The 25,531-nt window shown below is 48.6% G+C and overlaps 1 protein-coding gene across 1 annotated transcript in view; it reads left to right on the forward strand.

Annotated features, from left to right (window-relative positions):
* Positions 1 to 25,531, forward strand: part of WSCD2 (WSC domain containing 2) — a 78,071-nt gene that overhangs the window by 34,733 nt on the left and 17,807 nt on the right. The window contains exons 4-6 of the mRNA XM_065417895.1: positions 8,267 to 8,388; positions 12,914 to 13,088; positions 18,966 to 19,130. Of these exons, the coding sequence (XP_065273967.1) occupies positions 8,267 to 8,388; positions 12,914 to 13,088; positions 18,966 to 19,130 (462 nt within the window). The remainder of the gene's footprint in view (positions 1 to 8,266; positions 8,389 to 12,913; positions 13,089 to 18,965; positions 19,131 to 25,531) is intronic.

A 25,531-nucleotide genomic window follows, 5' to 3' on the forward strand; every position in this document is an offset into this window, starting at 1 on the left:
TTAACGTGGCATAACTTTTGCTGACAAAACTCATTAGTGTAGACAAGGCCTAAGTATATTCCATCAACACCTTTAGAGCCAAATGTGTAATCTCATCAAAAAAGATATCCTGTTAGTTTGACAAGGTCTATTTTCCATAAACGCATGTTGATTGTCATTAATTACAGTACTCTCCTTTAATTCTTTCTAGTCAGTCCTAGATCAGCCATTCCATTAGTTCGCCTGGGATCTATGTCAGGCTGATAGGCCTATAATTACCCAGGTCATCCTGTCTACCCGTTTTAAATATTGGCACAACGTTAGCTTTCTTCCAGACTTCTGGAACTTCCCCAGCGTTCTAAGACTTATCGAAACAACACTGATGATTCAAACAGTTCCTTGGCAATCTCTTTTAAAACTATTGGATGCCCGTGGAATGTTTAATTTCAGGAGCTGCAGCTGAATATCGTCTTTAGTTACTGGTAGAAGGGAAAGTATTTAATCATCATATGTTAATATGACGACATTGTCTGTTTTTTCCCAATTACAAAACAGAACTGTTAACTGAACTCTCCTGCCTTTTCTGCATTATTACTTCTATTAGAGATTGGAGCATCCATTTGAATAATATAAGAACCAGCTTGAAAGTCTGTCTGTCCAGCAAACCTGAATCTTTTGGGAACTTAGAGCTCTAGAGGCAAACTTTCTCAAAGACCGCCAGTCTGTAACAATCAGAGCTGGACTGTGCTGGCCAAAGATGTTGGGATGCCCAGACAGTGAATCCACCTGGTCTCCGGCTCTGAGGATCCAATTCAGCAGGTTGCTCTGATGAGAAGGTCACCTGCTGCTCCAGCCCCTTTAGGAGAGTGATTCTCTGTGAAAACTTTGCCGTCTTCACCAACTGGAGACCCCTCTGGTCTCCATTCTGAATCAACAGCTTTCTCTTGGCATCCCTGTTGGCCTTTGCTCAATCAGCCTTGGAGAGCAAATATAGCTTCTCTTCTACTGCAGTGGTGATGGCATTTCCATTAGTTCCTGATCAGCTCCTGAGCATTTATAACATGGACTGGGAGAACCACATGAGACATGGACTGTCAGTTGGCTGCTGGGGGGGGAGCCCTGGAAATCTTTTTGCTCCTCAGGCAACAAGCTCCCCACACGCAAAGTGTGACATTCGGATGAACAAGGATCACCTGTTTCCCTGACAAAGGGTCAGGGCAGGTCCAGGAGAAGAGACAGAAACTGAAGTGCTTCTTGCCCTACTGTCCCCAGGGCACAACGCGGTGGGTATCCCAGGAGAGGATAAAAATAGAGACAGACTTTGCTCCTGGGCTTTCGCTCCTGTTTTGTGTCATAAGCAACCAGCAAAATGCAGCAATGTGAGTCTCACTGGAAAGCCTCACGCAGAAGGAACGAAGCTCATTCCGGCAAATTGCTTTTGCCCTTGTTTTGTCGTAGCTCAAAATGACTCATTCAAATGCCATTAGCAAATCTAGCTTCACAGCCATTAGGCGACAGCAGATCGTTATCATAATAGGACACAGAAAATGCTCTCCGGGCGCACAGAATCTGAGGGGTTTGTGGGGGAGGGGAAGCAGATGGAAGAGGATGTGTAGGGATTGATCCCTGTCTGTGGACTGAAATGGCAAAGGAAACACTGCTGATAGACTGAACCCTTCAGTGAAAATGTGGCTTTGTAACTTTTCTCTGCCTTTGTTTCCCCACCTCACAATGGGGATAATTCTACCTATCTTCCAGGTGGGGTGTTCCCCTCATTCACAGGGCTATAAAGTGCTGTAAGGATGCAGCAGAGAGGAAGGACATTCTTTTGGTTAAGAGACAACCTGGGATTCAAGTGATCTAGGTTTAGTCCCTGGCTCTGCCACAGACTACCTGTGTGACCTGGGACAAGTTGCTTAATCTGTGTGTGTTTCAGTGCCCCACCCATAACGTGGGGGTGACTGTACTTCCTTTGTCTGTCTGTTTAGATTGAAAGTCCTTTGGGACAAAGATGCTCTCGCTCTAAGGGTATGGACAGGACCTAGCACATTGGGATCTCAACTGGGCCCTCTAGGAGGTACCAGAAGAGCCGTAATGAGATGAAAGGGGCTATGGAAGTATGAAGTTTTCTTCTGCAGTAAGTGTCTCCTCGGTGAAATGCCATGAATTAAAGGGCTAGGCTCCCCACTTCACCCTCCTGCCTTTGACAACGGATAGGAATCTCTCTCTGGCAGAATGTTCTCAGTGTCCTTTAAGAGTCCTTCACGTCAGCAGTCTCCCATGGAGAAGGCCTACCATGCTTGGAAAGGAAGTATTAACCGAGTGGCCATGCATCAGCCACTTGACTAATGAGGTTGGTCGATGAGCTTCCAGAGGGATGCGAAATTCTGGTCACCTCCACTGCAAAGAACTTCAATCCGATGAGCTCACTCCAGAGGGTGGTTTAGATCTCAGGAAACAGAAATGCTCATGAAAGGGCAAAGGCTGGAGGTGGCTCTGGAGAGACGTCGTGGCCGATTCAGGAGAGCGGTCAAAAGCCAGGTCGTCTCCGTGAGGAGGAGGGAGGCCAGGTTCAACTGGCTGGAAAATTGAGCTGGCATCTCAGCCCACTACCAAGCAGTGTCTGGCTTCTCCAGCCAGCTGGGAGATCATGTGCCAGAGCAGACAAGGAGGTCGCAGGATGCACTCATATGGGAAGCAGGCGTGAGTGGTGGCGAGATTCCTACGAGAGACCCATGTGCTATCGGGATATTGGTGATGCGCTCTGTCTTCTCTACTGTACCAGCCACCGAGGTAGCTGAGCCCGCAGGAACAATTGGAAGCACAGGCTCTGAGGGGGATTTCTATGCCCTGTTAAGGTGCAGTTCCTCACCCCGTCACTCGGTGGTGCAGGTGGCCTGTGCTAAATCATAACCTGGCGGGCACACTGATTGTTCACTCCACTAGTCAGTAAAGGTACCTAGTCTTTCAGTCTCCCCACCCTGTCTGATTGCTTGATCCATCTGTTGTGTCCTGCCTGATACTTCTCTCTGGGGCAGGGCCTGCCTTCTTTATTTGTTTGGCGCAATGGGACCCTGATGCTTTGACTGGGACTGGGAGGCACCTACCATAATAACCATCAATAGGAAGGGCAGAATTTGCAATTTGCAAGTGACACTGCATTGAAACTATTTGAGACTTGCATTCTGATTCCATATGTAATACAAGCTTTGTACTCCTGGGTGCTGCGCAGGAATCCAGACACAGTGTGGAATTAGCTGATTATGAGAGTAGCCAATAGTCACTAAAAGAACCAGCTGATTGGTCCACGGGAAGTTAGACCCTTTCAATTCATTGAGCGTACCTCTGGGCCCAGGTAGCCTGTAACAGCTTGCTGATCAATGCCCTCTTTCCCCGCCGACCGTCTCTAATGGAGCAGAAATGTGTTTAATTACTCAAGGGATGTCCATTTTTTAATATCACAAAGGATTCGTTCTCCCATGTTTTTGTTGACGAGGACTAGTTATTACAGGGATTTCCCGATGTGGTAGGTTTTATATAAGAACGTAAGAACATAAGAATGGCCATACTGGGTCAGACCAAAGGACCATCTAGCCCAGTATCCTGTCTTTCGACCGTGGCCAATGCCAGGGGCCCCAGAGGGAATGAACAGAACAGGTAATCACCAAGGGTACCCACCGGATTGGCGGGTAGTGATCGATCTATCGGGGATCGATTTATCGTGTCTAGTGTAGACGCAATAAATCGATCCCCAATTGCTCTGCCGTTGATTCCGGAACTCCACCACGGTGAGAGGCGGAAGCGGAGTCGACGGGGGAGTGGCAGCCATCGATCCCGCGCCGCGAGGATGCGAAGTAAGTGATTCTAAGTCGATCTAAGTTACGTCAACTTCAGCTACGCTATTCTCGTAGCTGAAGTTGCGTATCTTAGATTGATCCCTCCCCCCCCCCCAGTGTAGACCAAGTGATCCATCCCCTGTCGCCCATTCCCAGCTTCTGGCAACGGAGGCTAGGGACACCATTCCTGTCCATCCTGGCTAATAGCCATTGATGGACCTATCCTCCATGAATTTATCTAGTTCTTTTTTGAACCCTGTTATAGTCTTGGCCTTCACAACATCCTGTAGCAAGGAGTTCCACAGGTTGACTGATAGCGGCCTCAGATCTGGATTAGAGGCCCTGCCTGTCTTATAATTAGCTAGTCACTTGACATCTAAAGGAATGCATCTGCTGTCTTTGGCCCAACTATCTAATAATGTAGTTCAGTAAATGTATATGTCTTGCTTGTTTTCAGGGGTGTCACCATGTAGGGTAGGTCCTTTGGTGCCCTCTGGAGGGGACCCCCTTGTGATACTCCTGCATCGCAGTGACTTCCCTAGAGGAAGGTCATGCTGAGCCCAGAAAAAAAGGTGTGATGGTTTGGGGTTAAATCCCAGCTTCCTACCTACATCTGCTGGGCAGGTACAGTTGAGCTTGGGTTGTGCCTTAAAAGGCGGCAGTAGAAACAAACGATCAGAAACCAGCGTGAAGGTTCTGGAGGCGCAATGGCTGCTTGGTTTGGTCTGATATTGTTTGTTGGGTGTTAACCGGCTGTTAAAGGGATGCCATCAACTTGAAACTCACATTTCCTAGGTGGGTGTAGCTATCCCCTGGTGATCAGTGATGGTGGCAATTTTACACCTAGTGACTTGACCAAGGTTGCACAGTAAATCTGTGGCAGATGCTGGACTTGAAACCCAGGAGTCCTGCCTTCCAGTTCACTGCTGCTCTAAACACCAGACTTTGTCCAAAATACTGACTGTTCCTTGAGGGAAATTTCCCCATTTCAGGAAAGTAATTCACCGGTGCATGTTCTAAGTGCAAGGTGACTTCAGCAGATCACTTTTGCTGCCTGGAAAACCCATAACCTCCCTTCGAGATAATAACGACCCACTTTGCATAAACGGAGCCAGGGTTGTGAATGGAAGGGGTGTAACCTTATTAAGTGATTTGGACAGGCGGATGAACTGTAACACAGCCAAAGGAGAGGGAAAGAAGAGAGAGACAGAAAGGCAGAGGCATCTGTGAATGCAGAGTGTTTCTTTAATGAGTCAGAAATGGGTTTTTGATCTCTTTCTGACTTTTTAAGGCTTTTGTGAATCTTGCCTGTAATTTCGTATTCATTGTATTCAGCCTCCCTTCATCTTTAAGCCCTAGACTTGTGGGGCTCATTAGCAAGTACTTAAATGTCAAAGGGAGAGAGAGAATCTATCCAGTCAGGTGAATGATCATTTACGGTGATACTTGGATGTGTCTAAGATCCCTGGGAGGAATGGTTTGGGGTTTTTGCCAGGTTGTCCCACAGGAAAGCCAGCAGAAATCAAATTAGAAAAATGCAAATGAACACTCACAAATTGTTCATGGCACTGGCATTGCTCTGAGACCAGAAGGGAGTGGAGTACTCCAAGCCGTGCTTTGCTGCCAGCATACTCTGGGAAGCTAAGACTCTTCGCTGCAAAGCCATTGTTGATACAGACCTACGGCAGGTTTCCATTATAAAGTCAGTTTTAATCAACAGTTACCCCACTGTCATGTGGCGTAGGCAGCCATGTACCTGGGATGACTTCGTTTTCTGTGTACTGCTTCTTTATATTTCCAAAACATCAGCCATTTTGTTCTCAGAGTCGCTGCAGCCTGTTACCGTGAGGCACATACACTGTGCTCGCTCTGTTTCTCTTGTTTATTTTTATTCACTCACCGAGTTTTTCCTTAATCTAAACTAGCAGCCACTTTAGTTGTAAGTAAAAGTGTATGAATAATGGATTTTTTGCATGGGTGCTGGACCAATGGGTATAGTGGGGGTGCTGAGCTGAGAGCTATTGTACCAAACTGGAAACCACTTCAAGCCAGGAGGTCTTCCACACTCTCAGAACGGCAAGGTTCAGCCCCTATAATTTTTTGGTTTACTGGCAATTCAAAAACAGGGGAAAAATCACTTCGGGTCAAACCAAAATTGCATTAAAAATTTTTTTTTTTTTGGCAAATTAAAAAGTTGGGGAAAAGTTCATTTACAGTTGAATGAAATGTTTCGCATCAAATTTGAGCACGTGAAGATGTTTTTGAATTTATTAAACTAAACAAAGGAAATCTCTAAACAAAAAGTCACTTCAAATTGAAAAATCAGAACGTTTCATTTTGAAAACGTTGAAATGAAATGTTATGCTGTTTCCAGAATTTATTTTTGTAGGGGTTTTTTTTATTCTGATTGAAACAATTCAGCAAAACTGACATGAATTCACAAAATGTTCAGTGGCACCGAATCTGTGTTTCTTGTTGAAAAAAGTTTTGGTCAAACAATTTTGCCCAGCTCAACTTTGAAGCTGGTTGGTTGGTTTCTGTGTGTGGAAATTCATAACATACAATATCTGAGACACCAGAGTCATTTTCTCTGCCATGTATATGTTCATACTGGGGTATGTAAGCTACCACACTATGGTCACTGGGGGCAAATGTTGATTTTTTAGGGATGACCACTGCAGATGTTTGTTCTAAAAACACATCAGAATAAACAGAACACTCAGACAGCAGAACACCCTGACCTTTCATACAGGACACTACAAAATGCACTTTGCTTCTGAAACCTCAGTTGAAAGGAGCTGTTGTTCTTTCAAAGATCCGTACAAATGGATTCGCTTATTGGGTTAGATTGTCATCATGCAGGAGTTCAACCCAGAAAGCTAGAAACAGGAGGAGAGAGGTCCATGGCAACCATGAGTTGCCTGATGCATGTTTTCCCTGGCGATGTCACTTGGGCTTTCAAAATCCCAGCAACCCAACAGCATCATTTTGCTGATAGAGATATTAAAAAACAAAGAGCCGGAGAGAGGGTTAAAAGTGGCCAGCAAGTGATGGAGGATGACAAGGGAGAGAAAAAAAAGGAACTCAGCCAAGTATGTTGAGTACCCATGGGAGGAACAGGGCTTCAAGTGACGGTGATGCGTGGGGGCGGGCATGCAGGGTCATGTCATCCCCCCCAGATTTGCTGTTTGCCTTGTACTGAGCATGCTCACATGGACTAAGCATGCTCAGTACCACCGCTGAAGCCGGCTGCCCTCACTCTGCCCCTCCCCCCCCATTATTGACAGTCACGGGTCATCTCTGGCTTCAAGCAAATCAGGCCAGAGACTTTCCAAGATTCACCCTGCCTTCGTGAAATGATGGAGATTAGACACAAAGTGCCAGGCTAACATGTAAGTGTATGCCAGTGGGTGCACTCAAACAGCCCAGAGCCCGGGGAGATACGTCTTCCTCCTCCAGCATGGCATTCCAATTGACACCCTTTCTAGGCTGGCTGGAGAAAAGCACAGAGTAGCTGAGTGAGGGGCTCTGGTGTCCGGAAGCAATAATCCTTAATCAGGCTGCTCAATACTCTCCTTGTAGAGCAAGAGACAAAGAAACAATGCATAGAACAGAGGATAAGGAATTAAACAGCAAAGAAAGTCTCATTGAGTTTGTGCTGCTGTTTGTTTTCCGGATAACCTCTCAGTACAAACATGAGGCGTTTGCATGTCAACTGGTGCATTTTTATTCAAGGCAGCAAAGAGTATTTTTCCGGGTAATGTTCTAGGTGCTTTCTCAGAGTACAGCTAATGGCATTCAGTTAGAATTGGCTCCTTTACTGTACCAGAGGCTTCTTTAACTTAAAATTGTCATGAAAGTTGGATCGTTTCCTGAGAATAAGGGGAAGGGTCCTTGATAAATCCGCCGTAGTGAAGAGACAAGATTGCTCGAGGGATTGGAGCCTTTCACCATGGATTCAGATCGTGATGAGTTCAATGATAGCCAGCCCTGTTACCAGCCAGTCACTGTCCATTGGTCTGTTAGAGATATGTAGGTGGTTGCAGACTCATTCATATTGGCCCTCTCTTCATGGAACTAGCCCGAGGTGGTAGGGAACTGCATGGAACCGGCATGCGTGGCAAGGGTCTGTAACCTATCTCATGCCTTTGTGTGGAGGAGGATTTGGAGTGGAGGCTCTTTGCATCAGTCAGGAGGGTTTGTTCAGTTGGGAGGAGGGTCAGATTACTTGTCGCTGAGGATAGCGTTTGCAGCCAGAAGGACTGGGTTTGGGTGGATTGACTGCCCAGGTTTCGTGGTGGGATGGGTGGCAGCAGGTGGAGAAGACCATGAAAAGCTCTCAGACAGTCTTGACTCATGTCTCTTTGCACTACAGCCATTGTTGCCAGTGAACCAGACTTTCCATCTTCCGTGTCACATGGACCTTTACTAACCAGCTCTCTCTGTTCCAGATGGCAGCGCGATATTCCGCGGATGCTTCCACCGGCCGAACAACGTCTCCTTAGCTTTGCCTGTGACTGGGGTGATGCTGAACATGTCTGTGGACAAGTGTGTGGACTTCTGCACTGAAAAGGTAAGTAGGAGAAGCGAATGGGGCTCTAAGCGAAGGACCCGGCACACACCTCCAGTTTGCAATGATGTAAATCAGGAATAACCTCACCAGAGCCAAGGAAGTGACTGGTGTAACACGGGTGCAAGTGGGGAAGGATCAAGCTAAGAGTCCTTCCAGAGCTCTGCATTTGCTTCAGAATAGTTATGTTAAAAATCATACTCAATCCATTTTAATCCAGCGTAATGTAATAATTGCTTGTGTCCAAACTACAAGAGGTGAAATTTACAGCTTGTATCTTTGCCCGACAAAAAGTAGGTTCTAAATCCCAGGAGAAGGCCATGCTGAGGATCACTAAATTTCTCCTTTCGCTTAATCTGTAACCTGCCAGGGTTTTATCCCCTGGCGGAAGCTTTACCTGTACAAATCCTATGCATGGACTTTCTGGGAGATTTGTATGCGGTTAGCCTGGCAGTGTCAGGATTTGACGCCACTGTTTCTAAACAACAAGTCACTGCTTCCCGTTTTAAAATGGCGGGACAGATTCTTAGCTGCTGTGGTGGCCATCACGCCACTGAAGCGAATGCAGCAAGGCTGATTTACACCAGCTGAGGGTCTGGGTCGGGGTCAGTTCCTACCCATGTTCTTGAGGTTGCTGGGCAAGTTTCTTCTCACTGGACTGGAGAGGGGAATAGGAAAAGTGTGTATTCCCGACCTTGGAATGTGTGTCCCGAGGGGAAGAGAGCAGAGAAAACAATGATCCTGGAGGACCGTGGAGGGAGGCGGAGGTGGGAAGGAGAGGGGACGGAGGAGTGGGGCCAGAGAAATTGTGGGACGGGGGAGGGAAAAGTGCATGGGCAAGAGAAAGAAGATCTAGAAAAAGAAAGGGGCTCTTGAATAAAAAATGCGGCCTTGGGAAAGAGACCCAAAGAGAGGAGGATGGGGCATAGGACTTTCAAGAGAACAAATTGTAACTCAGCTTAACCTTGAGGGGGAATTTTGCCATGAATGGTCCCATAGTTCCATGAGATCACTGAAGAGTCACGCAGCTTATTCTTCAGTCCTTGGCCCCTCTGCTGACACTGCCAACAAAGGCTGGGGTTGATAATCCTGGAGACCCCATTGTCTAGGCTTTGGACATAGGCTACCCAAGAGCCTTTAGGTGACCATGAGCCCACCCCATGACCCAAGAGCCATTAGGCTTCATGAGTTTGGTCACACTGGTAACCCAGGGCCAGATTTCACCCTTGTTGGTTCTTATTTTATTCAAACAAGTAAAGGGGCTTGATGGCGGAGGGAGGATGTTCACCCAGAGCGCTACAGAGGCTGAGCTGAATACTGCCCTGTGGGCAGTCGACGTTCTGTCTGGTGCTGTACCTCAGCCCTGCATGAAGGAGATTTCCTTGCTATCACCCACGACAAACCCATCCCTCAGGACAATCAGCAGCTGAGTAAGAAGGGAAGGAGGAGTGGGGCTGGACAAAAGCTTGTTTTCTTTCCCTTAATGCCCTGAAAACATGGGCAAGGACAGCTCCTGCTTAGGCGGCTCCCTGCCATGTTGTCAAGGCCTTTTCCCAACCTGCGCAGACACAGTTCTGACTTGGGAATTGCAGGGTGAATTGGTTGAACTTGCATCTTTGGGATAATTTGGCGCCTTCTCCCAACTCTGCTCCTCGGGGGAGGGAGAATCGACTTCTACTTCAGTGTAGCTCCCTTGGTGTCAATGGGGCTACACTGAATGGGGGTAGCCCCATTGACACCAGCTGAGACTTGGCCCCTGGGGTAGGGTCTCTCTGGCCCAGACTGCACACCAATCAAATGTCTTGCTGAGCAGTGAAACATCTGGGTGGGAAAGTAGCAGCATTATGCCAGCCCGTTACAAGGTCAACTACCTATCTCGATGCTTTAATCCATATAGATGACTCCATAGGGTCTCTTCCATGCCAGACTTTTACTATACTGGAGCGCGCAAATGTTAACATGTGCCGCGAGAGTTTTACCAGGGTTTAATCTATTGGATTTGAATGTTAATTTTTAAAAAATGAAAGAAAGAAAACAAGCAAACAAGCAAACTTACTGGTGGATCTCTGACCAGAAATAACAGATTAATGCTTCACCTCCAGCAGTAGACTGGTGGCCAAGAACCTGACCCCCACATGGGAAAATGTAGAATGTGTTAGAGGAAACTGCAGATTCCATACCATAGTAATGGGGAAAGGTAGTTTCCTTCCTGACCCCAGCTGTGGTCACAGTTTATGTCCTGAAGCATCAGGATTGTTCATTTTTCTGATAGCTCATATAACTGCAGATGTTAATTACGTAAAGGTCGAACCATCTGCAGCAGGGAGTTCATCACCAAACAATCCCTATAGCTTCCATAGGGCTACATCGCCACCCCCAAAACAGGGAGCCGTGCATGGGGAGTTCCTTATAATACGCTGTTACGAACCAATGAAACTCCATTGTCTGGCTTCCTGGGACTCAGTTGCTATGAGCTCTAAGGATGCCCAAACATATGCTTAAATGGCTGCCCTCTAATGAGGCCCTCCCGTCCTGCATCCGCTGACACTGGAAGTCTCCCTGCTGTGGCATTTCAGTGCCATAGACGGACGTAGCTCAAACAGATGCCTGGCAAATGGGAGGCTAAGAAAGGGATTTGAAAACAACATATCTAGACTCCGCAGCTTTCCCTGGCTGTGTCTCCATCTCTACCCCAGTGAACATGCTCCCTCAGCCGCTCGACAGACCAGAGAGCCCCTCTAAAAACCATTAGATTCCCTGCACTCTGTACAAGAGCAGCAGCTCCACACCACAGCCCTGCTTTGTTCTTGCTCCCCTGAGAGCTTGGCTCTTGGAGGTGTAAATAAAATCCTGAGCACCGAGCCCCTTGATTAACCCAGCGCCGCCACAGCCCTGGGTGTTAAATTGCCTGTCAGGCTCTGAATGTTCCCTCATAACTCCGCACTTTAAAATCCAAATGAGGTCACAGAAGATGCAGTCTGTGGGCTTTTAGTAACCTTACTCTGGGTGACAAACTCACAAATTACCAGAGCCGCATCAGGCCATGATTCTAAGAGGGGTATCATAGCTCCAGATATATTACACCCTGCACTAGCAAATAGCTCGGCAATTTCCAGCCCCGTGGTTTGGAATGCAGGGCCACAGCTGGGCGAGGAGGCGCTGGACATGCTAGAACTCGGGTTGGGTTGGTTTCTGTCAAAGCCAAGCTGCCGTTGCTAGCGATGCAGCGTTGTGACGGGCTCGCAAGGAGTAATAACACCTCACCCCTCGCCCGGCTCCACTCCAGGCCTGGTTACAGAGCTCATGGCAGCAGTGGAGCTGACAATGGAAGTTGCCCACAGAACATTTCATTTCCAAAGCACTGTGTGCCCTGAACCGAATTAGCCCTCGCTGCGTGGAGAGGGGTGTGTGCCAAGACAGCCAATGGGAGATGCCAAGGAGAGGGGTGTCTCCTAAGGCCCACCCAGTGGCACCAGCAAAGGCACTTACGGACCTTTTAACATGGAAATGTAGATGCCTAGTGAGTTTAGACACCTACAGGGTCAGATGGTGGGGGGGGGGAGGTTGTACATTGCAGTGGTGCCAAAACTGGGGTGCCTTTTGTGCATCTAGGCCTTAGTCTCGCTGTGCCTCTGTTCCCCATCTGTACAATGGGGACAATAGCAGGCATTAAAGATTGTGAGGCGCTCCGGTGATGGGGGCCACCGAAGTACCATGGATAGATAGAGAGCAGTCTGCCTGTGTAGATCGCAGGGCAGAATCAGGGCCTAAGAGTAAACCTACCCCCCTGGGATTTAGCTAGGAGCGGTCACGCTTGTAATGCACAGCACTTTTCCAGCTCCTGACCCAGAAAGGAGTCATGAGAGAGAGAGAGGGAAAAGCTTCTGTCACCCCAAAGCCTTGTGAACTGCCCCCAAACACCAATGCCATTATTCCTGTTTTACTGGGAGGGGTGGGGCAGCTTCTGGACAAGTACAACTGCAGCTCAGCTGTAAAACCCAGCTCCGGATACTCATCCTCCAAAGTGACTGTGGAGAGACTCCAGCCTCCAGGGCTGTCAGGCAGCCTCCCAGCCCGGCTAGACAGAGTCGCACTAGCAGGACTCCAGCTAGCACACTAAAAATAGCTGTGTGGCTGGGGTGAGCCCCCCAAACTCACACCCCAGCTGAGCTAGTGTGAGTCGACACGGGCCGGGAGGCTGAAGTGTAGCTACAGTGTAGACAGACCCTTTGATAACCACTGAACTTGGAGAACGAAAGGAACCACTTTCCCAGGCCGCTGTACTCAATCCCTGACCCAGCGTTAATAAGCAAGGGCCTGACCATGCTGCCCCTGCAGATGATGGGAGCTTTGCCCTGAACTCTGATGGCAGCAGAAATGGGCCCTATGTCTGGGGCTGAGTTGGTGGGGATCAGGAAGCCGGTGGGCGCGGGTGGCAGCGGGCAGGCGGCAACGGGCTGCACATCCCAGCCTCCTGGCCTGCTGCAGGCTGCTCAGGCTGAGCGGCTCTGTCCCTTGCTCCCCCCAGGAATACCCGCTGGCAGCCCTGGGGGGGGCCTCCTGCCATTGCGGCTTCCCCACCACGCTCTTCACCCTCCATGAGCGCGAGGACGAGCAGCTGTGCGCCCAGAAGTGCGGCGGCGAGGAGTTCGAGAGCTGCGGGACCGCCGAGTACTTCATCGTGTACCAGACGCAGGTGCAAGGTAGAGAGCGTCGCGCCGGGCTCTTGGCTCTGACAGCGTGTGTCTGCCGGGGAGGCAGCGGGAAAGGTGTCTAACTCTCCTCTTTCAGCAAGAGCAATGACTCCGGGAACCCCGGAGCGCGGCTGCTCAGCTGGAGTTCAGCTAATGCTGGATAGTTATTGCTACTTGCCTGTGGTGTCTTCTTCCCTGCAGAGGGGCTGGAGAGCTGGTGCATGCTGAACTCAGCTGCTCGCGCGATACTCCCCCTTTAACAGCTTTCTAGCAGAGCCAGGTGGCTATCCGGGCTCCACCCCCTCCGCTGAGAATAGGGCCATTCCCTCTCTGACTCACAAAGAGTTTTGCTCAGTGGTTTTTGACTCCCCGCTGCCTAGCCGAATGCTGATCCTTGGTGGCCCACCATTGCCCACCTCCCATTCATCGGTGCACCCTTTACTGGGGGTTGGGCTGATTGGACATGCAGTATGATGCATGTTCACAGCAGCCTTTGTTACAAAGGGCCCGTGCACTGGCGGGAATACTCTGCCATATATTGAGCATGTTCATTTCCCTTCAAAGTCAGCAAGGGGAATGTTTTGATTATAGGGCTTTGATGTGAGCCCCGCTCCCCAGCGAAGGACAACGAGCACCATTAAATCAGAGGTGCCTGCTTGGAGCGCAGCCTGGGACAATGGTTCTCCAGCTATTGATTCTGCAGACCTCCCAGGACGGGAAGGTCACCTGATGGTGGCCACCTTTACTGAGACCCCAGGACTTTGTGAATCTACATTCAGCCTGGCAGGTGGGCTCTACAGAACTAGACTAACGCCCCCCCCCCCAATTGCCCGGTGCTAGCTCTGGTGGGGCTCTTGGAGGAATTCTATGGGAGCAGACTCTACTTCCGTTGTTTAATGGTCCTAATCTGGGTCACAGAGTGGAGCTGCCCTGAACATTACACCGACAGCTGGTTCCTCTGCCCCAGCTGTATTTCCTGTGTAGCTTTTCCTTTCTTTCTTACCTGGGCATTGGAGTAAGGGGTGGGAGGAAGGACACACTAACTGATCAGATGATCACATGTCTCTGCTGCAGATTTCAGCTTTACCACCCGTGTCCAAACTGGCCATAGAATACATGGAGCTCTGAGCGTTCTGTCACCCTGCATAAAATAACCCGGGTTTCCAAATAGCCATTCGGCGTTCATTAAAAATTACCATTTATTTCAGTTTCCCAGGAAATAAATCCTCCTTTGAACATGCGACTTTAATTACTGCTTAGATCAGACACAGGAAATAACAGTTTGCCATCTGCCTTCAGCAGACTTTTCTTTTTTTTTTTTCCTTGTCACCGTCAATAAGTTACAGGCCAGAATAACCAATCACTGGTTAATAATGGGTCTCTGATCTTCTGTCACAGAGCCCTCCAGACATCCCAATGCACCTGCTGTCCAATGCTGCCCTGGGGGAAGCGTACAGGAGGCTGTGCAGACTGCTTGAAAGCAAAATGTGACAAATCCAGTCTCCTTTCCAAAGAAGCACCCAGTGTCCCAACGAGGCTGTTCATTTCCATTCGCTCTGGCATTTTCTTCTTGTTTGGGTGGTTATGATTTTCATCACATGGGATCATGCATATCAGTCCCTTCTGAACGCCTGTAGGCCCCACATGTGGCAGTGCTTTTCAGTTCTCTCACTAGCTAACCAAAAAGAATTTAGGGTTCGGCTTCATTCAGATCTGTGGGACTAGCTGCTTTTTTCTTGCACCTAGTTGGAAGCCTGTGTCTGGTGATCACAGCAGAGGCTGAGCATTAGCATTTCTGGGTGCAGCTCCTGGCACTGCCATTGACTTGCTGTGCATGTCACTTAATTGCTTTGTGCCTCGGTTTCCCCATCCATAAAATGCCACTAACATTCCTCACAGGGGGGTGATGAGGTTTTATAAATCGACCCATGCTTGTCAAGCGCTTTGAAATCCCTGTATGAGTACAAAAAATTAATACCCTGTGAAAATGTGGCCTAAATGAAGGAGGAAAGCCCAGCAGTATCATGTTTGAAGACATCAGTGCTTGAGAAATGTTACAGAAAGGTGCTTGGGGAATTACTGTCATAGAAAGAAATATACTCAAACCCCCATAGACCATTTTGACTTTGCCCGCTTGCCCCATTGCAATGCAAAGTAGATACATACATGAAATTGCTCAGCAGCAAGAGAATATGCTTCCTTCTGGTGAGTGAGTGAGTGAGTGAGAGAGAGAGGTGTCTTTGTCTCCTGAGCTCTGTTAGCATTTCACAGTGGCAAGGCGGAGAGTAGATCCATACAGTTACAACGCAGGATAAAAGACTGTGGGTCAAGGAAGGAGAAAAGGAAAAGCCAGTCCAGGAAAGTAGAGGAAGGAATCCTAAACAGAAAACTCAAAGGCTTTTCATTAGAGGCGACTTCTCCCAGCCCCCATTCAAGGTCAATTCCATCAAGATTGTTCCAAAAAAAGTTAAGTAATTAAAATGAAATCTCTGGTATGCATTCAAGGAGATTCTTTTTTTATCAATTTCATTAGGGCCCAAAGTAAGCAAAGACTTCAAGGACATCTGTAATCCAACATTTTTTTGCTATAACATGGTTACTTTTGTTCTGTACAAAAGCTCCTGTGGGGACTTTCTCAAGCAGTTTTAGCTTTTGCTAGAAAATAAAAAGGGTAGAATGTCTCCTGTTAATAACATTTAGCATGGAGATATCCAAGGAGCTCAGTGCACTCTGCAAACATTAATTGTCCATTAAACTTCAGAGCTCCCTGGGAGGCAAGTAAGTCACGTGCTCCCCATCCTACTGTCCAATAATCTGTAAAATTCTCTTTAGCCTTCGCTCTTTTGCCCAACATTCTTGCAATTCGTGTTCACTGGGATGGGAACAGAAAAGAGATGCCAACCAGCCCAGGAGAATTGGCTTCAAAAGTCAAACAAGTATGCACAGGGATTTAATATGCAGTATTCCTCCAGTTCTCCTCTTCTCTGTGGTCATTTGAAAAATGCTTTTGCATTAATCAGCATAAAAGAGCAGGAGGCATTTATACTTACGCGGCTTAGGAAATATACATCTATCTATGTTATTCTACATAAGATTGACACCAGTCCTGGACATGCAGTATTGGGCTGGCATCCCCAGCTCTGGAAGGTGATAAGCTGCATTCAGCACAGGGGATCAGTGCTGGGAAGATAAAATGTTGCGCCCACTTCAGCAGCTGAAAGCCTAGCAGGTGGGAGCAGAGAATCTATTATGGTCACTTAAAAGCCACTCCGCTGTCCATCTGTAGGCAAACGTTGCAGCTCCTCAGCGTTGCCTTTCATGATCCAGTCATTGGAGGAGATGTTTGGCCAGGATAATGTTGTTCCTTTTATTTTATTTGGCGACTCTGGTGAGCGGAGGAGGACATGGGATAGGAACAATAGCAATAACTCATCTCTGAGAGAAGCAACCAGGGGGAGGAACTCTTAAAACATGTTACCTCCAAAATGCCCGCAGGTTGAACTGCCAAATTCTGTGCGAGGTCAATAACATCACCGTCAGAAAACAAATAACACAAAGAATGTCTGGGTTGAAAGGGACCTCAGGAGGTCATCTAGTCCAACCCCCTGCTCAAAGCAGGACCAATCCCCAGACAGATTTTTGCCCTAGATCCTTAAATAGCCCCCTCAAGGATTAAACTTACAACCCTAGGTTTAGCAGGCCAATGCTCAGACCTCTGAGCTATCCTTCCATCCCTAAATTAAACCTGTTCCGTCTTGCACAGTGATCTCGATGCAAAGCAGCATTAAGTCTGGTCAGTACCAGGATGGGAGATCCACCCACCTACATCTACAGTGTTCAGTTCCTGAGCATTTTGTGATTCTGTCACCTATCTGAGTTGGCCAGCTGCTCCTCGAAAGCAGCAGAATTTTGAAGTAGAGCAGTTGTACCCAGTTAGAATATCTTAGTGGCTAGCACTTTTCAGTGTTTCTACAGTGAGTGAGGCTTTCTCCTAATGCAGCCATCTAACTGTGTACTGCTTCTGTCTGCTCCAGGAGACTACAGCAAGCCATACGGAGTTGACTCGTTTTCTCTATAGTAGAGCCAGTGATATATTGTTTTGCATCCTTATCAATTAGGATGAAGAAAGACACAAGGAGAATAAAACAGGAGAGCCAGTGTGCTTCCAAACAGCGGGGAAATCCTAGGCACGACTTTCTGTCCCTTGGAATATTCTGTTAACACTTTCTCCAGGGACAGCCCTCTAATAAAACCCAACCTCCCACTAAGCAAGGGGATACCAAGGGGCAATGTCGGGGGAAAGTTAAACTGGGACTCATTCTGAGGCTAAGGATGAAAGGTGGTGAGGATTTTCCCATCTCTAACAATGTTTACTGCTGGAGCCCAGTCAGCCTCTCTTCCAAGCTGCAGAATGATTTCCTAGAAGGGACCTGATGTGATTTTCAGTCCAAGGGCCAAGTCACCAGGCCGTAGAGAACAGCCATAATGGGAATGATTATTCCAGGTATAAGCTAGTGCTGGGCATCTGCCCGCACAAACCCATCAAGGTATACACTCAACCATGAATGCACACACACATTGTGTGCACACACCCACAGTACCTACACATTAGATATACATCCACCATTACACTCAGACTATCACACACACATGTCCTAGAAGCAAAACCACCTTTGAAATGGATGGTCCAGCTCCGTACCCAAAAAATTCACCTCAGATCCCCCGTCGTTATAATGGGCCAAACCCAAGTCCCTGATCTAAACATCCCAGGGCCATTGGGGCCAAAGTTTGAACTGCAGCCCAGGTCTGCCTCAAGGACATACGCACTGTTATTAGCACACATGGTGTCCTTTGCTGTAGTCCATCTGCCTTCAGAAGGGGTCGCAGTATGATGGCGGAGCCGGGTAGCAGAAGAAATGAGACTGTCAGTGTGTGCCTGGCTTGGCCATAACGATTCTTGTGCCACTCAGCATGTGTGTCCTGACTGACTGCCTTTTGGGGGTGGATCTGTGTGTCTTCCTGTTGGCCATTCTTGCTTTAGATGAAGGCTTTGAACTCTGTGGGGGATCCTGTGGGAAATGATCATTTCCTTTCATGTTTGTATAGTGAAACCCATCCAAGTGATGGTCCCTGCAAGTCTTCCCATCCCCCTCCCCCCATCCAACCCCCCGCAATGCATGTCAGGGATGGTCTGAAGGTTCCTCATTTCAAAGCAGCCCAGTTGGGATCCAGCAGCCATCACAGCTGCAGACTTGTGTTGTCAATGAAGAAGCAATCGCTGTAAAACATAAAGTAACAGGGACCTGAAAACCACAGTTAATGGAAAGCCCTTGAGTAATGTAGTCACCTCTTCAAATACCAGCATGTACAGCTGATTTTCCTTCTCTTTCCCCTTCTTGTCCTCACTGCCGGAGCTATGTGGTTCATATGCCCTGCTGCCAAAGTGGAACCAGAAACTGGCAAGACAGTCGCTGTGTCACTGAAAAGGCCCCAATGGACACAGGGACTGATGGAAAAGTGCTTAGTTTGGGATGCATCATCCACAAACATGAGGCTGAGGAGTTTGCAGCAAAGTAGCAGGAGTGTTTCTTGACACACTGTCCATAGATCCAGAAAATGGCAATAAAACTTGAGACGGCCACAATGGAGGGGAGTTTGGATGGTACCTGGTGCTTTAGCCAAAAAAACAAGCCAGACGCTGCTTCAGCTCCTGGGGCAACAAAAGAGACTCTCCCCTGGTGGCCATTATGAACAAGATTCACTGAATGAGCATTTCCACATCTCTGTTAGTATGTCCCCTGAGATCTGAAAACCTCTCTTCCCCTTATCTCAGTGGTGGAATCTTATGTATTGCGCCTTGACACATCTTCCATTTGTTCTTTCTAGACAATCGTTGTATGGATAGAAGGTTTTTACCAGCTCGGTCGAAACAGTTTATAGCTCTGGCAAGCTTTCCCGGGGCGGGCAACACTTGGGCGCGCCATCTCATCGAGCTAGCTACGGGTTTCTACACTGGGAGCTATTACTTCGATGGATCGCTCTACAACAAAGGTGAGAGGGGCCTGTAGCTTTTAAAATGTGCTAGGTTAAGAAATAAGTAGAAATTAGGCTTTGGCCTAAGTATAGAGGAGTATGAGAATTTGAGTTTGTTAATGTGAGCAAAAGTTAAAAATAGAAGTTGGAGTCAGTCAGATGTGAAAATTGAAGTTAGCAAGGACAGGGGCCATGTTGTGGCTATGTTTGGTTATAACTGGTTTTAGCAGGACATATATAGTGTAAATGGTAATTGCATGCCTCTTTGCTTACTAATCATTTCCCTCTTAATAAAATGGGGTTCTATCATTCAAAGAATCATCCAAGGTCCTCTACCAAATTCAATTGTCTGTAACTGATTTGGAGGCTCAGACCTGAAAACTAAGCTTGGTTTACTGCATTCTTAGCTTTAACAATTTAATGCTCATTGGAAACGTTTAAAATGGAAGGTCACAGGCGTCACCAGCAGCTTTGCTATCACTGTGACTTCAGATGGCCTATCAACGAGGATCTCAGGAACTGGACAACTTTGAGGGTTTCAGAAGAAAGGCAGGAGAGGAGATTTGAATTAGAAATACACTACTGTGACTAGGGAAGGAAATGTGCTTTATTGATGAGCAAAAGAACATAAAGGGGGCCACCAGCGCTGACTTTCCATTGTGCTTGACCCCCGGCTCTGCCCCAGACCCCGCCCCACTCTACCCCTTGCCTCAAGGCCACACCCCTTCCCCTCCCCCACCCCACCTGTTTTCACCCCTGCTCCCCCTCTTCCCACCCTGGTCCACTCCCTCCCCCAAGCGTGCTGCATCCTCGCTCCTCCCCTCTCCCCCCCCCCCCCCCCAGCCTCCTGCATGCCGCGAAACAGCTGATTGTGGCAGGCGGGAGGCATGGGAAGGGAGGGGGAGGTGCTGATTGGTGGGGCCTGCCGGCAGGCAGGAGACACTGGGGGGAAGGGGAGGTGCTGATAGAGGGGCTGCTGGTGGGTACTCAGCTCCCACCATTTTTTCCCTGTGGGGGCTCCAGCCCCAGGGCACCCCCGGAGTCAGCGTCTCCGAAGGGTGCACAGGCCAAATGCTCCGCCCTGCAATGAAAACTCATTGATAGATAGGTGGGTAGAATTCCATTTAAGTCAATATAATTACTCCTGATTTACCCCTTCTCCCCAAAACTGACGCATGTCGGGGATGGTCTAAAGCAGTGGTTCTCAATCAGGGTTACACATACCCCTGGGGGTATGCAGAGGTCTGCCTGGGGGAACATCAACGCATCTAGGTATTTGCCTAGTTTTAAAACAGGCTACATAAAAACCACTAGCGAAGTCAGTACAAACTAAACTTTCATACAGACAATGACTTTATACTGCTCTATATACTATACACTGAACTGTAAGTACAATATTTATATTCGTTGATTTATTTTATAATTATGTGGTACAAATGAGAAAGTCACCCATTTTTCAGTAACAGTGTGCTATGACACTTTTGTATTTTTATGTCTGATTTTTTAAGGAAGTAGTTTTTTAAGTGAGGTGGAACTTGGGGGTTCACAAGACAAATCAGACTCCTGAATGGGGCACAGGAGTCTGGAAAGGTTAAGAGCCACTGGTCTAAAGGTACCTCATTTCAAACAGCAGAGCTGGGATCCAGCCAGCCATCACAGCCGCTGACTTGTGTTGTCAATGAAGAAGCAATAGCTGTAAACATAAAGTAACAGGGACCTGAAAACCGCAGTTCATCGAAGGCCCTTGAGAAATGTAGCTGCCTGTTCAAATACCAGCATATCCAGCTGATTCTGTTTCCCCTTCTTGTCCTCACTGCTCTGAAACACAGTTTTGAGTCTTTCAAGCCATCACAATATCTTGGTAGATTTGTTACTAAGGATTCACTGGGTGCATTTCAAAGGGCCCCACACCCAGCAGTCCTTATTCAGCCAACACTTCCTTTGGCTCCAGTAGGAATTTTGCCTGAGGAAAGACTTCAGGCTTTGGGCCAATTCTTGCCCCAGGCTCATGGTGTGATCTCCACACTTTGGGAGGTTACGTGTCACTCCTTTCTGTACCTGCTGTACGGTTCTATTTGCATGGTCCATCTATCATCACCTCCTCGGAAACGGCCCGCGGGCCGGACTGTACCAGTTCCACGGAGCCCTGCGTGGGGCATGGCACCATTTAGCTCAACTGAGGACAATCTGAATTCCCCCCTCTCCCCCGCCGCATATCCACACGCACCTTCCTGAGGGCCAGATTGTGGGCTGCCTTGCGTGACCTCCCAAGCGAGTAAGGGGGTAACTCCCTTGCACCACCTACTTGGATTGTGGGAAGCAGGAAGAACCGTCTCTGTGGGACCAATGGGGAGGAGGAAGTGGGAAGTGGGTGGAGAGTGTGCGGCGTGTTGGCTCCCACTATCCCATTGTACCAGCTACAGTTGCTATGGCAGCCTCCCGGGTGATGCATGCCACACCCGGTGTGGACCTGGCACAGGGTACTTCCCCCTGGGAGTAGTGGGAACCTGGGAGACAGATTCTGAGTCACTCACACTGCCTGTTGCTTGGGGTTCGAGGCCATGCCACGACTGGGCCCTTGGACGGTACATTCACTTTGGCGTGGAAAAATTCTATGTAGAATTGTCATGTTTGTGTTGCGGCTGTCACTTGTGGTCCATGCTGGGGACTGAAACTTCCCATAAAAGGTCTTGGCTGGAGCGGCTCGGAATTTGTCACAAATTTACAAATTCCACATTTTTGCACCAAAAAAAAGAAAAGAAAAGAAAAGAAGCCACTCATTTTTGACCAGCTCCAGGCTCAGCCTACTGCAGAGTGGCTGGACCAAATGCCAGGGGCAAACTCCCATTTTGTTTTGCATTATAAAAACTATTTGGGGTCTTATAATGGACTCCTCTCCCCCACCCTTAACTGGGTATTTTACCCTGTTATTCCTACCCTGCCTTGTCCCCTGTTTATGATACCCATTTTGTAATATGTCAGTACTAAATTGTGGATTCGTGTGGGTCACCCCGAGACCATCAAATCTGCCTTTAAACTCACATTTCATTAGGGATTTTTTTTTAAATAATTTCTGTGGGAGACTAAGTCAGTGCAGTTAACAATCACCATCCTCTGAGAGCACAAGAAGAATTCAGCAACCAAACGCAACAATAACAAAGAAATCACCGTTACATCAATCAGTCTTAGATAATCTCCCAGGCAGAGAGGAAAACTGCTGAGAGTTAACTTAATGATACAGCAAAGCAAGGCTGCACGCTGGCTGGCCATGACTGTAAAACGCTGATGTCCTGCGTTAACAGTCGGGTAGAGGGACTAGAAAGGGTTGGCTTTCGTGGATTTGACAGTCTTGCTCCAGGGTGCCCAAATTGCTAACCAAAAACATCACAGACCCCTAGTGAGAAGGGCCAAAACGGAGGCAATCTGGGGGTCACCCAATGGAGCCTCCCTGTGACTAGCAGGACCGCAGCCTGACAAAATTGAACAGCATCAAGTCGATTTGCCTCTCCTGGTACGGTAACACCTCGAGAGAGACTGTAGCAGCCCTGCACAATCCACACCTAAGCCCATTCCACCTGGAGCCACCACGGGCAGGACTTTCTGACGGGACAAGTGGTTTTGAGCACCACACTACTGGTGATTTTAAGAAAGGGCCGAGCACTTGTCCTTTTTAGTGGCATTTAAGCATGTGCTTGAAGCTAAACACGTGCTTGATACATAGCGGCAAAGATTCCAAAGCCAGAAGGGACCACGGTGAGCATGTAGCCTGCCCTCCTGGATAACACTGGCCAGAGAACTGCCCCACAATAATCCCTAGAGCAGATCGTCTAGGAAACAGCCCATCTTGATTTAAAAATTACCAGTGATGGAGAGTCCCCCAGGATGCTTTATGAGCTCTGCAGAACAGAGAGGAACATAAGCACATGCTTCAGATTAAACACGTGCTAAAGTTCTCTGCTGAATCATGACTTTAAGTTCTCTGGACCTCAGTTCCCCATTGTAAAACAGGGATAATAATATTTCCTTTCTTTAGGTCGCTTTCTTGATCTCGTCTGTTTAGACGGCAGGCTCTTCAGGACTCTGACTGTGTGTTTAGATAGCACCTAGAATAACGGGGCCTTGGATTTGGGCCGCTCAGCTACACCAAACAAACAAATAAATAATGAATAACGTCGCTGGCTGGGGTTCCTACAGGAATACAAATCACAAAGAATAATGTTTGCATTTGAAAACCGTCGACGGGCTCATGGATGATTTGCAAACAGAGAGAGGGGGTCAGTTCCTTTTGAATATCACTCACACTGGATAATTTAACCAGCCCCATTCGTTCTCTTTCTGTTTCTCATCCTGCTCGTAACTTGGGAAATCGTGAAAAGAGCAAGTCGTTTGAGAACAAGTTATCCACTCCCCTCCCCCATTGCAAAAAAATGTTTTGGTTCAGACTGAGATGTGAGTGTGGAGTCAGATCACTTTGCTTTTTGTCAGGCCCGGCTCCCCCTGTTCCACAACAGCGCTCACTCCTCCAAATAAGAATCTATCTGCTTTCGAAATGCAGTAAATCCCCTCACCCTATGATCAGGGCCGGCTTTAGGAAGTGCGGGGCCCAATTCGAACAGTTTCGACGGGGCCCCGGCAGGGATGACTAAAAAAAAAACCACGTAAAAAAAATACGTGGGGCTTATACTCACCGGGCGGCGCTCCTAGTCTTCGGCGGTGGGTCCTTCACTCGCTCCGGGTCTTCGGCGGCACTGAAGGACCCGCTGCCGAAGTGCTGCCGAAGACCCGGAGCGAGTGAAGGACCCGCCGCCGAAGTGCCGCCGAAGACCCGGAGCGAGTGAAGGACCCGCCGCCGAAGTGCTGCCGAAGACCCGGAGTGAGTGAAGGACCCGCCGCCGAAGTGCCGCCGAAGACCCGGAGCGAGTGAAGGACCCGCCGCCGAAGTGCTGCCGAAGACCCGGAGTGAGTGAAGGACCCGCCGCCGAAGTGCCGCCGAAGACCCGGAGCGAGTGAAGGACCCGCTGCCGAAGTGCCGCCGAAGACCCGGAGCGAGTGAAGGACCCGCTGCCGAAGTGCCGCCGAAGACCCGGAGCGAGTGAAGGACCCGCCGCCGAAGCGCTGCCGAAGACCCGGAGCGAGTGAAGGACCCGCCGCCGAAGTGCCGCCGAAGACCCGGAGCGAGTGAAGGACCCGCCGCCGAAGTGCTGCCGAAGACCCGGAGCGAGTGAAGGACCCGCCGCCGAAGCGCTGCCGAAGACCCGGAGCGAGTGAAGGACCCGCCGCCGAAGTGCCGCCGAAGACCCGGAGCGAGTGAAGGACCCGCCGCCGAAGTGCTGCCGAAGACCCGGAGCGAGTGAAGGACCCGCCGCCGAAGTGCTGCCGAAGACCCGGAGCGAGTGAAGGACCCGCCGCCGAAGTGCTGCCGAAGACCCGGAGCGAGTGAAGGACCCGCCGCCGAAGTGCTGCCGAAGACCCGGAGCGCCGCCGGGTGAGTAAAAATTAAAAAGGCGCCTCTAGCCAGGGAAGGGATTCTCGGCCACTTCTCCCCCTGCCACTGGGCGCGGGGCCCTTTTAGGCGCGGGGCCCGATTCGGGGGAATTGGTGGAATTGACCTAAAGCCGGCCCTGCCTATGATGGGAGAGGCCAATCTTTCGGTTACAAATTAGACTGGTTCAGAGCAAATGTTATTGCTTAGGGCATGCAGGATGGCTTAACAGAAAAACGTTAGACTGCCAGTCTGCTCACTGCTGCTGGTTGACTCACAAAGCATGTTTCTCCTTGGGCGTAATGATTTTGCGGATATCCATCTTTTGTTCCTGTAGACATGGAGAAATTATTTACTGAGTTAATATTTTACAGGGAAAGAGTTCTTCCCTCACTCTGCCTCTAAAGCCCCCGGAGGGACAATAGCAACGCTGCCCTGAGGATGTAAAAGATGACAGTATGACTGGCTAGAGCTATAAAGAGCTACTACTGTGCTCAACGCAGGGAAGGTCTGAAACGGACGGAGGAATAGCTTATGGGACAAGCCATAGAACACAGTGAGGGCAACACAAGGAAGAACAGTTTTCATGCACTTATGCAATTAGCCGTGGAACTTTTTGCCATAAGATATAATTGAGTCAAAGACATTAGTAGAATTCATTGAAGGCCCGGTCATTTATATGGCTAACAGTAGTATCCAAAGTGAAATAATATGGTTATTTGTTACAAAAGAAGACTTTTGGAAGGGTTATAAACCCTCATGCTCCAGGGCATAAGACAACCTCTCATGGGGGTCAGGAAGAAACTTCTCTGGGAAAAGGTTATTTGATCAGTTCCTTCTGCAGGATTTCTTGCACCTGCCTCTAAAGCAGGTATTGCTGACCAGTGTGGCTAACAGGATACTGGACTTAATGGACCACTAGACTGATCTAGTCTGG

This window comes from Emys orbicularis, chromosome 16 (assembly GCF_028017835.1).
Source record: "Emys orbicularis isolate rEmyOrb1 chromosome 16, rEmyOrb1.hap1, whole genome shotgun sequence".
Taxonomy (NCBI): domain Eukaryota; kingdom Metazoa; phylum Chordata; order Testudines; family Emydidae; genus Emys; species Emys orbicularis.